We start from the raw sequence: 14,594 nt of genomic DNA on the forward strand, positions 1-14,594 counted from the left end.
GAGGGCCTTTACGGGAAGCCTTCCAGCAGAAATGCACATCTGTGCACTGCATTAAAACACTGATAATTGTTGCAGTTTGGATCCAGTGAGCCAACAGAGACCTCACCTCCTCTCAGTTCAAGTTATGCTTCATAGAATCATAGAATGGCTGGGTTGGAAGGGACCTTGAAGTCCAAGGAGCTCCAATCACTCAGCCTTTCAAGAGATGGAATTCTTTGTTCAGTGTTTGTGATAAGCAAAAAACAGAGAAAGTGCTGTATTTACTATACAAAGAGAAAATGCCTTTCTTTAATGGACTGTAGGGAGTGGAGAGCCTTACTTTAATTAGGAGGACCTTTTCTATACCCCTCACATTGATCAAACAGTTAGCAACTGCTGCACCATCTATTTCCAGTGCTGTGAGAACTGACGGGAACTCTGGATGATGAACTCCACTGAAGAAAAGAAGAAAAAAACAACCATGCATAAAACTTACACAAAATTCTTTAAATCACATTACAAATAGTTCCTTTCAACTCTTAATAATTTAAACCACTGTAGGTATGTAATAACATTCCAATCACAACTTACCTTCGTCTAACATCATAAATCTTATCATGAAATTTATTTACAATTATTGGAGGTCTAGCTCCACGTGGATAATATTTTGACATCAGTTGCTGAAGAATTCTTTCATCACTATGATTGTCGCAGCAAAATGCCTGAACTAAGGTCTTTAAACAAGCTTCAATAGCCAGAGTCAGTTCAGGATCTTTTGGATGAATGAAAGCACCTAAACAAACATAAAGGGCAAGGCTTTAGCTTAGGTCCATAACATATTTAAGAAGTATATTTTTATCACTACAGGTTTTTGGGTTTGTTATTTTTTTTTCATCTTTTTAGAGAATCTGAAATAGATCTCTATTAAAAGAAGAAAGAAAACAAAATAAAAGCAAAAGTTAACTAAAGAAGAAAAAGCTCCAAAACACGCAGGCCATCCGTAAGAACACAGACAATATCTCTCCATAGAGAAGCCTACATACATAGGCCTACTTCTTTCCCCCCCCGCTAAAAATTCTACAATGTCACTATTAATTGTATTATGATACATATCTGATGGCAGAAAAGCAAGATCAAACCAGGGCAAAGATCACTTACTAACAATTTCAGGCTTTAAGCCTGAAGGCAGAGGAACAGCTACAGTGCAAATCAAACTACTGTGAGGATATCCACTGTATCACTTGTTTACAGGCGTTTACACATCCTCCCTCTGCAGTAAGCATCTGGTACTCCCATTAATTAAGCATTCTGCCTTTTTATTTACCTCTAGAATATGCTGAAGTCTTTACTGCCACTTACAAATCGAACATAGCTTTGAATCATAGAAAGGGTTGAGTTGGAGGGGACCTCAAAGATCACGAAGCTCCAACACCCCTGACACAGGCAGGGCCACCAGCCTCCACATCTAATACTAGACCAGGCTGCCCAGGGTACCATCCAACCTGGCCCTGAACACCTCCAGGGATGGGGCATCCACAGTCTCTCTGGGCAACTGTTCCAGCACCTCACCACTCTCTCTGTAAGGAATTTCTCCCTGATATCCAACCTGAGTCTTCCCTCCATCAACTTAAAGCCATTTCCCCTTGTCCTGCTGTCATCTTCTCTTTCAAAGAGTTGTCTCCCCTCCTGTTTATAGGCTCCATTTAGATACTGAAAGACTGCAATGAGGTCACCTCGCAGCCTTTCCTTCTCCAGGCTGAACAAACCCAGCTCCCTCAGCCTGTCTTTGTAGGGGAGGTGCTTCAGCCCTGACTGTGGCCCTCTGAACCCTCTCCAACAGCTCCCTGTGTTTCTTTTTGGGATCTGGGGGCCCCTGTACTTTGAATATCTCTGACAGACACAAACAAAATCAAACTTTCCAAGAAAGTTTTTTCTAAGCTGCTCCATGCAAAACATCTCAAGCAAGACAACACCACAAAGCTGTCACTGTATATTTTAAGCAAAAACCTGTCTGACAGTAGGACAGTGCTATCACCAAGCTACAATCAATGAGAGCACAGAAGGGTGATGTGACACATAAAGACTGTCATCTCACTGACGTAATACTCTACACGAGCTCTATGCAACATGCAGAAGAGACCTGCAACACAGAAGGAAGCTCAAGTATTTTGCAATGAAATCCTACCTATGGTATAATCTTTTAGTATACATTGGCAGCCACACACAGAACTTCCCTCTGTATTTACCCGACTAAAGATACTTTTGAAGCTTCATAAACAACAGTTTTTCTGAAGGCCACAGTTGACGTTATTAGCTCTTCAATAAAACCCATAAGGAAAAAGCCCAAAAATGTATCTTGAAAAAGCTGAAAAGCTGCCATTCTTACCTAAAGGTCCAACAGGTTTGTGTTTAAATTGCCCTTGCCTAAAGGCTACTTCAACTTCTTCAAGCAGTGATGGCATATGTTGTCCAAATCTTTTAAAGGTGTTTGTTTTACTATCTCTCAGCTCTCTCAGGTGCTTCTGTTTAGCATCCAAGTCTTGTCTCACAACAGAGTCTTCTCTCCTAAGATAAGAAATTTTTTTTCCAATAGCCTTAGTTTCACAGAAATAGTTATCAACTTATTTCAAAACCTAGGAACACTTTGTTTTTCTAGTTTAGTAATGGGTAAATAGTCATCTAAAGCAGGTGGTTCAAAGTCTCTATAAATCTGCACTTAGATACAATAGATACAATAGTTATCCTGTACAGCTTTGTTAACACACAACAATTTTCTAGCTTCAGCCATATTTTGCCAAAGAAAAGTTTAGCAAGTCCAATAATAACTGAGGAAGGAAGTAGGTGGGGGAAGCAAATACAGAAACTGAAGCCTAATCTGTCAAGAACATGAGGAATTGCAAGTACTTACAAAGTACAATTACATTCAAAAACTGTAACTTACTTAAGTTTAACAAACTCTTCTTTATGCTTATAAATAGCTTGCTGAAACTGATCCATCTGTTGGCCAATCATTATTTCTTCATCATGAAGCACCTTCAGTTTCTCCTTTAGCTGTGTGATTTTCCTTTGCCTTTCCTGCCTTTCAGGCTCTGAAGCCTGATAAGCACTAGAAGAAATAATCATACTTATTTGTATTTGTATTTGAAAACTGCACAAAAATCTGTGATACAGACTATTTGCATGCAACATATAGAAGATATATGTATCAAACAGTTATATTTAAGATTCAGAGCATTTACAAGATCTACAAAACAAGTACCAGTGATTTATTTCATTTTTCATTTGTAATCATACATAAACTCTTCCCTAGTTGCATTTCTATTACATTTGGTTTAATATTAGATCAATCATTTTGCAACACTGTATAAGCTAAAAAAATGTCATCAGGAAAAAGACTTTTTTTTCCTGCCCAATTGCCTCATCATCATCCAATGAAAACCTCATCATAGAAAGCAGAGATGTTTAAATATTTAAGTGGAGCCTATGAAAGATTAAACAAATGTTTTCTCTTACCTTAGATGTTCACATTACTCAGAAGAGCTGACTCTGTACATATCTATACACTAACAAAACAACATCAGAGTATGAATATTTACCTCTTTTTCATTTCCTCAATTCGGTTATGTAGCTGTTCATCATCTTTTGCCAGACGTTTCAGCTCAGTTCTGACGCGATTATAAAGCACCTATTAAGGAAATAGAACATATTAGTTTAATGGAAGAGTAATTTCAACATAGAATTACAGTTTTGAGGAAGTAAACACACTGAACTCCATCTGTACAACAATTATCAATACTTGAGACAAAAAGAACTTTAATTTGAAGTTAATTTTGTTATTCCTTCCTTTTCACGTTTGAATCTTATTAGTGCTGACTTAAGCTGTCCATTTCTTAACACGTGAGTAAAGATATAAACTCTATCACCACAAACAGAAGCTGCTTGTCAGTCAAGCCAGAAATTACACCTATTTTGAACTACACTGAGCTATATGACATTCATAAAGCCTAAACACAGTAGTACATATGGGTACAGCATGGACAGGATTCAGGTTTTAAATCAGCTCCTTTGCCTACCTCAGCTTCATTGACTGCTTTTCTTCTTGTCTGAACTTCAGCTTTTGAAGACATACACTGAGTATGCAGGGCTTCCGCTTCACCATTTACTGTTATCAGCTTCTCTTGTATTGCTTTGCACTTTTCTTCTGCCTCATTTATTTTTATCTTTAGGGCAACAAGAGAATTATATGCATTTATAAGTGAAAAAAAAATAAATCTTCAAAATCTCTTCATGCTATAGAAGAAATATGTCTGAACAGAATCCATCTGCTAAAATGTCTTATAGGTAATTGACACAACAGATATGCAAAGAGGAAAACAAACTCAGGAGCACACTCTGAAAACCAATGAATTACCAAACCTTCTTTTCTTACTCAGGTTTTACTCAAACATCAGACACTTTCTACAAGTGCACTGACATGGAAAGAGATGAGAGCAGCATCCAGACAAAGCTTCCTCAATACTACACAGATAGATATGTATGGCCATAAAGTAAAAACACTTGATTTGCAAATGCAAATTTCTATTCCTGAGCCAAGGAGACTAGAAATTTAACATCTGGTTTTGAAAGCTCTTACGTACCTGACATTCTTCCAGCTTCTGATCAAACTTCACTGTATTTTCTTCTTCAGCTTTGACACCTTCTCTGATCGGCTGTATTTCTCTCTCCATCTCAGCCACCTAAATACAAGCATGTATCAGAATGTCTGCATTGATTCAGAAATAATTTAAAGTAAGTTTCGCTTGAGGAAACATTCTAGCAAGAAATTTACCACTGCCCACGCCATTTTATGTTTCAGTTCTTCAAGGCGTTTCTGCATTTCATTCACACACTCGATGCTTTCATAGCGTTCCTTTTCTTCACAGTAAATTCGCTTAAGCTCTTTTAGACGCTGAAAAAAAAAGGTTCAACTGTGAGTACATAAAGCTACAATGCAATGAAATATTGGAAAGATACATTCAGAGCTTAATAGCTTAACTACTAATTATTTCAGTGCTCAAAACAGTACTAACAATTATTATAACTTGAATATACCTCTACTCCTTGCTCAATCTGAAGACGTGTATTTTCTTTAGTTTTCATGATATATGAATAGTCTTCTTTCATTTGCTCCAGCTGAGTTGCCTTCATAAAAAACTAGCAGGGAATTAAGATGCAAATGTCAGATTCAGCAGAAAACCTAAATTAACTTTAAATAGATAACATAGAAAAATCATAGAATGGCCTGGGTTGAAAATGACCACAGTGATCATCCAGTTTCAACCCCCCTGTTATGTGCATCGTCACCAAACACTGGACCAGGCAGCCCAGAGCCACATCCAGCTTGGATGTGAGTTATTCCAACAGTTATGGTGTAACAGTAAAATAACCTGTGGTGTACTTCTGTCCAGTGACCAAACTCAGTGCTGTACAAAAACAACCATGAATTTGTCGGTGCCATCAGAGGAAAAAAAAATGTTTCAAAAAACTGTTTTTGCAAAGTGAATGACTGCTCCAATTAGATATTTAAAATTCAGATTTCTAAAAATGTTTTGATTTTTCTTTTCCTACACAAATTTTATATCAGTATTTTGGCTTCAAATATTTTGTTTGCTTCTTTTACTGGGCTGCAATTTTAAAATAATTACTAGAAAGCAGCTGACTACCACTGAAAGTCACCATTTATTATTTAGTGAAGGTATTAAGTGATTTTTCTTACCTTATACTTGTCACCCTCATTTTTAGACTGTAAGAAGAGCTTACTCATCTCTTGGGTTAAAACAGACACGGGATTTTCTACCTGTAATACCAGATAGGTTACTTCATTCATATTTTAGGGAACAAAGGCCTATAATCACATATCCCCAAAAGCAGGGACACATATACATGCTCCCAAATACAACCTTGCAACACAATAAAGGCATCTAAGGAACTGTTTTCACAAGAATCCGTGACGTCTGGGAAGTTTTACTTACTTAACAATTCCTGCAACAATGACATTTAATTCTTCTTTAATCAACTGCCCAAAGTACTACTTTTAACTCAAGGAATTGCCCAGTACATTCTTACATAAGTTTCCACAATAAAAATCAATACACAGTAACAGATGTTTATATTATTTGACAGGTGGAATGTTTTAAATAGTGTACATCAAGTATAAAATAATTGATTTTTCATTAATCAATTAAGCAGAAAAAATAAGGAAAAATAAAAAAACCCTGATATCTCTATAACAGCAAAAACTGAAGGAATCAGCAGGCAATTAAGGAAGAAAAAGCTCTGCATATGGAAGAAATTTAATAATGCTGTCTTTCATTGATAGGATATGTCAAGCTTGTAGAAGACAGTGAACGTTGACCTGCATGGGATCAGGTCTTATCCAGCACTGTACAAGGTATATTGAATTTTAATACTCTCTTGTCATTGTAAGTGATCATAAAAACAAGAAAAAGGCAAACTTCTCTCATTTAGCAAAATGAAACATCACAAGCTAATGTCTTAATTAAACAGAATTAAAACACTAACAATTACCTGGATATTAAAGTGATCAAGCATTCCTAAGAGTTCCTCCTTCTTTGAAGAAATCATATTACCTAAGGGGGAGAGGAAGAGTGTTTGAGAGAGAAATAACTGCTGTTGACATGCCAACATACTGCAGTCTAACATGCCAACACAGGCACAGAAAAGTTGACGTTGTAAGAAAATCTTTCATCAACATTAATGCATTTAAAGTAATTAAACCATTATAAGAGCTTTAAAGATTGAGGGCGAAACAATCACCAACCAGATTTGCTTTTCAGTCTGTAAGTTCTGCCCCCTTCCGTATTAATGTGTGTATTCACAATAATAGAGTCACCATACACTTCTGGCTTAAATGCATCTCTGCCTTGGTTTTGCAGTGTTACTGAGATATCTGCAGAACTAAAGGAATAAAACAAAACCAAAAATAAATACACAAACACCCACAGATAGCTGAAATGATTTACAAATTAAAAAGAAAATCAGAACTTAATAATTTTCCACAAAAAAATCTCACATCAAGTTATAATTGAAAGTCATTCATAGTACAACTTGGAACAAAACACAACGATGATGTCAGAGCCACGAGAGCATTAAAGCCAATCGGACAGAAAGATCCCAGAATCACAGAATTGTAGGGGCTGGAAGGGACCTCTAGAGATCATCGAGTCCAACCCCCCTGCCTAAGCAGGCTCCCGACTGCTTTGTTTGCACCTTCAGGTTAGTTATGAGCAAAAACAAAATGTGCAGACTTTCCTACTTTTCCTTCATACCTTTGCACTGTGTGTACACACTCATGTCACTAGAAAGACAGAAAGAATTAAACTCATGCTCACAGAATGGTAATGATTCATTTCCCATGAACTTTTTTAATGAACTTTTCAATCTGTCTGTAGGATATTCAAGTCCATCTAATACATGAGAACTAAGCTTAAACAGTACACTTTGCTATGCATTAGCAAATTGAATGCTATTGGTACATCTATTTATTTTTAACGTGGCCCTTTCAGCATTTTCATTTTTATTCTTATCTGTTAGACCTAGTAGACGAACAGAGATTAGGTTACCAGAATACTGAGCAGCTAACCTGAATCAGCTTCAAAACAACATATTCCACCTTAAAATGAAGCAAGTTTTACTTACGTCGCTCCACTTTTTACAAACATTTTTAATGAGGAACCTCTATTAGTAGCAGTGGCTTTTCCTCCAAGGCCAACAATCAGTGCAGTTAAAACAGAACTTTTTCCACCTGTAACAGAAGTACTGAGGGTTTTATTTTTTCCTTAAAAACAATGCAAAAACAAGGAAACAGAAAAAAAACAACAAAGTTATGGTGACTTTGTCCTCAGCTCATTCATATTTGAGGTTGTCCATAGAGTCATAGAATCACAAGGTTGGAAAGGACCTACAAGATCACCTATTCCAACCGTCCTCCCATTACCATTGCTATCACAAGCTACTAAACCATATCTTGTAGCTCCTCATCCAGATGTCTCTTGAACACTGCCAGGAATGGTAACTCCACCACCTCCCTGGGCAGCCATTCCAGCTCCTGACCACTCTCTGAGAGAAAAAGTTTTTTTTTTACGGCTAATCTAAACCACTTTCAGTACAACTTGCGACCATTTCCTTGGGTCCTGTTTGTTGCCTGGAAGAAGAAACCAAGCCCCTCCTCATCACAACCTCCCTTCAGGAAATTGTAGAGTGCAACAACTTCTCCCCTGAGCCTCCTCTTCTCCAGGCTAAACAATCCCAGTTCCCTGAGTTGCTCCTGTTAAGACCTGTGCTCCAGACCCCTTGTTGACTAAGCAGTCTGTGTTTCTGTGTTTATGCAGAAAGATTTCAAAGTTCTCAGGTATATAAAATAGCCACAACTCTAGGAAATAACATCATAAATCAGGCATTCCTGAGTTTCTTCCCCAGAAAACATGCTAAGCCAAACTTCTGCTACTTCTCCTCATTAATTTGTGTTTAATGAGACATTTTATCTCAGGAAGAAAGAAAATTGCATTCCTTAAATGCAAAGAAAACACTTATAATACAAATGAAACCAAACACATATCATTACTTATTTAACTACCAGAGGGATTTTAAGCACTCTTTAACATTTACGTTTAATTTTTAAAATTCTCCCTCCAAAATAAATGAACTTGCTTAAGCACTACATCCATCTAAAATGGTTTCAAATTGACATATATTTTGACAACTGCTGTGTATTTTAAAAAATGAATAAATGCCTATGTGAAACATAAATATAAATTTACATATAATTTAGCTACAAAAAGTTTAGTTACGTTATCTTTCATAAGTATCTGAATTTAAAACTCTTTTCACTAGCTCTGCACCACTGGGATAGACTGTGATTCTCAAGTATAAAAACGAATCCATCGACAGTCCCCAAAGATTTAGAGATGAACTAGCAATTCTTTTTCACATAAAAATTATACATTTTAAAGTCTCAACAGGAGTGTTCTTTCCTATAGCAATGATGCAATTAATACTTACTTCCATTGTTTCCAATAATAAAATTGAGATTTGCTCCAAACTGAAAAGGCCCCAACATCGAATGGCACATGAAGTTCTTCAGCTGGATACTTTCAATTATCCCAGCTTCCCCTACAGGCTAAATATTCAGATATTATGTTACTTGTGTATTTTAATGAAACACATTTAACCTACTATAAATACAACGAGAATTCAAATGATTATAATAAAAAGCATGAATGGTAACAAACCACAAGGAAATCAGCATTCATTCATGATACTATGAAAATTGCTCATTACACAACAGTTAGTATGTAAATCAAGATCAAAACCGTTAGCAAAATTGAGCTGTTGTCTCCCTAGCTTGTATTTTATATGATGTTAAAGATTAAGATCATACATTCCACACAATTATTAGAGCAGTTCATAAGGAGTGTCATAGAAAGACTTTTTGTTATTGAATTAAAACTGCAAAAAGCCTAGGCATGACTCTACAAGAGGGAAATAAGATTTAAATTAGGTTGGAGGAAATGAAAGTAGAAGCAAAAGGCACATTCCAATGTATAACTCATAAAGTACTTTTCTGACAACGCATTTTTTGTTTTATTACCAGTGCTTCAGAAAACTAAGCAAGAAAAGATTTCAGGAGTGACACAGAACAGAGGGTAGAGTTCAAGAAAATGAAAAGTTATATCTCAACATCAGTATCTCATAATATGCAAGGCTGTATATTTACGCTCAATAAGTATTTTTTTAAAAGACCACCATCAAACTTGAAATTCAGCTACTACAGAAAAAGAGAAAAGAGTATTCACGTCTTTCATTTCATTTCTAACATTTGTGTTAGACATTTGCAAGGGTCAGCTATGAAATCAAAGCATGCAGCGCTTCTTTAAGCAAACCAGGTTTTTCTAAATACACTTTCTACTTTTCCTACTACCTAAACCAAATATGCAATGATTCTACAAAAAAAATCTTTTTGTTTTACATATTTGTCAATTTCAGCAGTAGTCATTAAATAAAATCAGAATACTATGAGGGCTGCTCCAAAAGCAATGCCACCTATTTTATTATGCTGCTCCATAATGTCAGAGGTAGATGGTGGTGGTATGGCAGTAGAGGCGGAACCTTCCTGCCAATGTTCTATTACATTTTATTGCTGTGCAGGAGAGGGGCAGTCTGATAAAATGGCATCAGACATGGAAGTGCAGATGAAGCAAAGGTGTATCACTGAACCCCTTCATATGGAAACAATGGCACACATTTAGCCTGAAGAAGGCTCTGGGTAGATCTGATAGCAGCCTTTTAATACCCAAAAGATGGCTATAACAAAAGAAGGGGACACACTCTTTAGCAAGGTCTTTTGTGTTAAGACAAGAGGAAATGGCTTTAAACTAAGATGGGAGATTTAGAATGGATTTAAGGAAGAAGTTTTTCCCAAAAGGGTACTGAGGCACTGGAACAGGTTGCCCAGAGAGGTGGTGGAAGCTCTGTCCTGGGAGATGTTCAAAGTCAGACTGGATGGGGCTCTAAGCACCCTGATGCAGAGGTAGGTGCCTCTGTACATTGGACTGGACTTTGATTAGATGGCATTTAAGGGGTCCTTCCAACTCAAACAACTGTATGATTCTGTAAAATAGGAGGCACTACTTTTTGAGTGACCTATGCATTACTTTATGATCAACTGTCAAAAATACATGATCTAAAAAAAGAGTGAACTCATTCAAAAGTACTCATTACAGTTGTTCCATTTTTTTTTTTTTAATTGGTTCCACTAAGTCCTATATTTAAGACTTACTTCAAAATCAACAAAAGCCACAGGTTTACTTTTTCTTTTTTTAATTTTTAATATCAATTTTCTGGAGGGGATTTTTTTAGAACTTACCGACGATAAAGAGAAACTATTATCAGCTGCAAACAGTGAGTGTTCTTCGTCACTGGACTCAGCATTACGTTCATCTGCGTGTTCTTGTCTCTGCCTTTTTTGGGATGGAGGCTTTGAAGCACTTTCTTCCTTTCTCTTACCCATGAGTACTGAGAAAACATGAAAGTAAAAGAAGATTGAAACTTATCATCTGTTAAATGAGAACACACCAACAGATAATAACACAGACTGTATTTATCCAAACTGATACAAGAAATACAAAGATCATAGCAAATGTTGCATTAAACTAAAATCTCAGTGAATTCTCAGAACTGAAATCTCAGTGAATTTAAGCTTAAGCTTACTTAGCAGAGGCTTTGCAATAACAAGAGAAACAACATCATTATTCTAATCAAGCTGAGTTTTTTGATTATCACCAGAGATCAACCTGGATTCTATTTTCTTTGGTACATCACAATTTGGGATATCTACTATAGTTGCTTTTGGTTAGTAACAGAGCTCAAAGATAAGTTATAGATGTACAACACTATCATATGATGATCAATGCAGGTTTGAAGAAAGCGATGTGTGCAGTTAGAAGTACAATGTTAACTATATGCAGACAAGAAATGCCTAGGAAATGAATATCTGAGATATCAGAAAGTTAAAGAAAGGATAATTTAGATTTATGGCGCTGCTCCATTGCTGTTTCTGCAGAAAGCATAGCTGCCTTTCTAAGGCCATGATCATGGAAAGCAAAATGCTGTTATTTTACTATGGATGATAACGGTTCTCTGAGAACATACCTACACATGTATGCATGTATGAGCACTTCCTTTATAAATGGATAAATCACTCATTGCACTAACATGGCTACTAAGAAATGAATCCTGCAAAATTCTAGAGGTCCCTTCCAAACCCTAAAATTCTGTTGCAAGCAAGCTTCATGTTCTGGTCAAACATTAGCCTGGTTTCAACAGACAAAAGGTCAAAAGGCTCATACTAACAATCACAGGCAATAGCATTTATTACATCAAACACCACAGACATTAAAATTTGAGACACCACTACAGAAACTACAGAATTTCTTCTGTGAGTATTCCTTGAGTTTTATAAATAGTGCTTATTAATTTCCTCATTGTCTTAGTGCAAACAACTGATAAAAAACAGTATACAACTCTTTCTATTAAGTGCAATGAAGAAATTCCGAAGTAAAAGACAGAAATGCAATAAGCTTCCCAGCGGACAACAGGGATTACAGACTAAGTTTTAGGTTCATATTATAGCTCTTAAATATTTACAGAGTACCTGTCATTTCCAACTCATGTTATGTAGTCTAATATCACACCTATAATGCAAGCAGCAAATACATTTCATCATTCAGTTACATACCTATATTATGATATTTCAGTCTCCTATAGAACCATCTCTTTGTGTTAGATCAGCGAAGGGTTACTTGTAAATCCTTGGAATTTATCCATTACTCTAATATGAAGATAGACCTTTGTTCACTCTGTCGTTCCATTTAAACTTCACTCAACAAAGAAAAAACATACTTGTCTTAAATGCTGTAATTAATTTTAAAGATCAGTGGTATGAATTCCATGTACATTCCCAATGTACAAGTACATTTTAAGATATAAAGTAGGCTAAAGGGAAGTCAACCATGAATAATACTGAGAAATGTTAACAGAAGTTTGTTACAAGGACTAGACACATCGTACATCATATTTTAAATCCGGACTCTAAATTTATGGCTCTACTGCAATATGAAGTAGGACTGTGAATGGAAATTTGTGATGACAAAGTCAAGAACATCAGTAATATAAGCGATAATGAAACTGTCATTCCAAAAGACAACACAAAAGCATCAATTCAGTATAGAGCATGAAATATACTAGCATGAAACATACAAGCACAGTTACAACCACCCACAGCTATAAACCACAAAGAAATAAGGGCAAGACAGATCCAGTTATGCAAACATCACCAATTAACACAAATTACTACAAGTAATTGCTATGCACGTAACAAGAGCATGAAAGGAAAACACAATGTCACTTAATATTGGATAAGCACTCTCATGCTTCACAGTAGAAAAGTATTTACTGAAGGCGTTCAGAGGGAACTTTCTTTGCTCTGGTTTGTGCCCGCAGGCTCCTGTCACAGCTCTGGGCACCACCGAGGAGCGTTTCTCTGCACTCTCACAGAATCACAGAATTGTAGGGGTTGGAAGGGACCTCTAGAGATCATCGAGTCCAACCCCCCTGCCAAAGCAGGCTCCCTACACCATGTCACACAGGTAGGCATCCAGGCAGGTCTTGAATATCTCCAGAGAAGGAGACTCCACCACCTCCCTGGGCAGCCTGTTCCAGTGCTCCGTCACCCTCACTGTAAAGAAGTTCTTCCGCACATTTCGTGCGGAACTTCCTATGCTGTCCTTTTCATCCCATTACCCCTAGTCCTATCCCCACGCACTTACTGAAAAGAGACCAGCCTCACCACTATGGCTCCCACACCTCAAGCTATTTATAAACGTGAATCAAGTCCCCTATCAGCCTCTTTTCTCAAGGCTAAACAGACCTAGTTTCCCTAAGTCTCTCTTCATAGGGGAGATGCTCCAGGTCCTTCACCATCTTAGTGGCCCTCGCTGGACTCTTTCCAAGAGATCCCTGCTCTTTTGTACTTGGGGAGCCCAGAACTGGACACAATATCCAGATGAGGCCTCACCAGGGCAGAGTAGAGGGGAGGATTCACCTCCTTCGACCCACTGGACACGCTCTTTTTAATACACCCCAGTATGCCATGGCTTTTTTGGCTACAAGGGCACACTGATGGCTCATGGTCAATCTGTCATCCACCAGGACACCCAGAGTCCTCTCTGCAGAGCTCTCTCCAGCACTCTTCCCCCAGCCTGTTACTGGTGCATGCAATTATTTCTACCCAGGTGCAAGACTCAAGTGTACACTTCTACTCTCACTTCAAGTATTGACAGATGTCTCCTCCTCCAAGAAGAACAACACCAGCACTCAGCCCTCCCTCACAGAAAGGCTCCAATCTCTCCCTACCCTGGCAGCCCTATCAGACTCCCTCCCACTCCAACAAAAAGGAACATCTTCAGTCTTACAGAGATGGAGACTTCTGAGGAGGGAGGTGTCCACATCAAGCACAAGGGGGGCCACAACAGGACGCAGCACCCCAGCTTGTCGGCCTCACCAAGCGCTGAGCAGAGGGAAAGGACCGCCAACCTTCGCTCCACCGCGCCGCCCCCAACAACTGCAGCCCACTCGAGGCCAACGTTCCCCGCCCTACCTTGTCCTCGTGAAACCGGCGGGGCCGCCATAACGGGCAGAGAGTTTAACGCATCCAAAAACAACCTGATCTGTAGCGGCTCTGATTGTATTTACGGAAGTAATGCCGCCGAAGATACGGGCATGCGGCGCTGCTGCCCCTATGCTCTACTGAGTCCGTTCGCGTGTGCCGGCCACCTTTTCGGGGGGGCGGACGGCGGGTGGTGCTGAGCGGGGGTTGGGAGCTTGAGGGATCGAGTCGAACTGCCGGTGCCGCTGGCACGTATCTACGCTGTGGGTGGATGGTCGGTGCTGGGCTCCCTGGGTCCAAGCCCAAGTCACCATAGCGGCTTGCGGCCGGACACTCTGTGGGGAGGCGCTCGCCTGTGCTTATGCTTGGGCTTGCCCTGTGTATGATAGGT

At 38.3% G+C, this 14,594-nt stretch overlaps 1 protein-coding gene across 3 annotated transcripts in view; it reads right to left on the bottom strand.

Moving 5' to 3' along the window:
- SMC6 (structural maintenance of chromosomes 6) overlaps window positions 1-14,121 on the bottom strand; it is a 28,688-nt gene extending 14,567 nt beyond the window's left edge. The window contains exons 1-17 of one of the 3 annotated variants that reach the window (XM_015859574.1): window positions 14,010-14,121; window positions 12,275-12,412; window positions 10,904-11,052; window positions 9,040-9,157; window positions 7,678-7,783; window positions 6,800-6,936; window positions 6,547-6,608; window positions 5,735-5,815; window positions 5,071-5,172; window positions 4,808-4,927; window positions 4,617-4,715; window positions 4,053-4,199; window positions 3,576-3,664; window positions 2,921-3,085; window positions 2,366-2,544; window positions 571-772; window positions 320-434 (exon numbers count right to left, since the gene is read on the bottom strand). In XM_015859574.1, the coding sequence (XP_015715060.1) occupies window positions 320-434; window positions 571-772; window positions 2,366-2,544; window positions 2,921-3,085; window positions 3,576-3,664; window positions 4,053-4,199; window positions 4,617-4,715; window positions 4,808-4,927; window positions 5,071-5,172; window positions 5,735-5,815; window positions 6,547-6,608; window positions 6,800-6,936; window positions 7,678-7,783; window positions 9,040-9,157; window positions 10,904-11,047 (1,866 nt within the window). In that variant the 5' untranslated portion in view covers window positions 11,048-11,052; window positions 12,275-12,412; window positions 14,010-14,121. The remainder of the gene's footprint in view (window positions 1-319; window positions 435-570; window positions 773-2,365; window positions 2,545-2,920; window positions 3,086-3,575; window positions 3,665-4,052; window positions 4,200-4,616; window positions 4,716-4,807; window positions 4,928-5,070; window positions 5,173-5,734; window positions 5,816-6,546; window positions 6,609-6,799; window positions 6,937-7,677; window positions 7,784-9,039; window positions 9,158-10,903; window positions 11,053-12,274; window positions 12,413-14,009) is intronic. The other 2 variants (XM_015859575.2, XM_015859576.2) reach the window with 2 other exon arrangements.
- Window positions 14,122-14,594: the final 473 nt, after the last annotated feature.

This window comes from Coturnix japonica, chromosome 3 (genome assembly GCF_001577835.2).
Source record: "Coturnix japonica isolate 7356 chromosome 3, Coturnix japonica 2.1, whole genome shotgun sequence".
Classification (NCBI taxonomy): domain Eukaryota; kingdom Metazoa; phylum Chordata; class Aves; order Galliformes; family Phasianidae; genus Coturnix; species Coturnix japonica.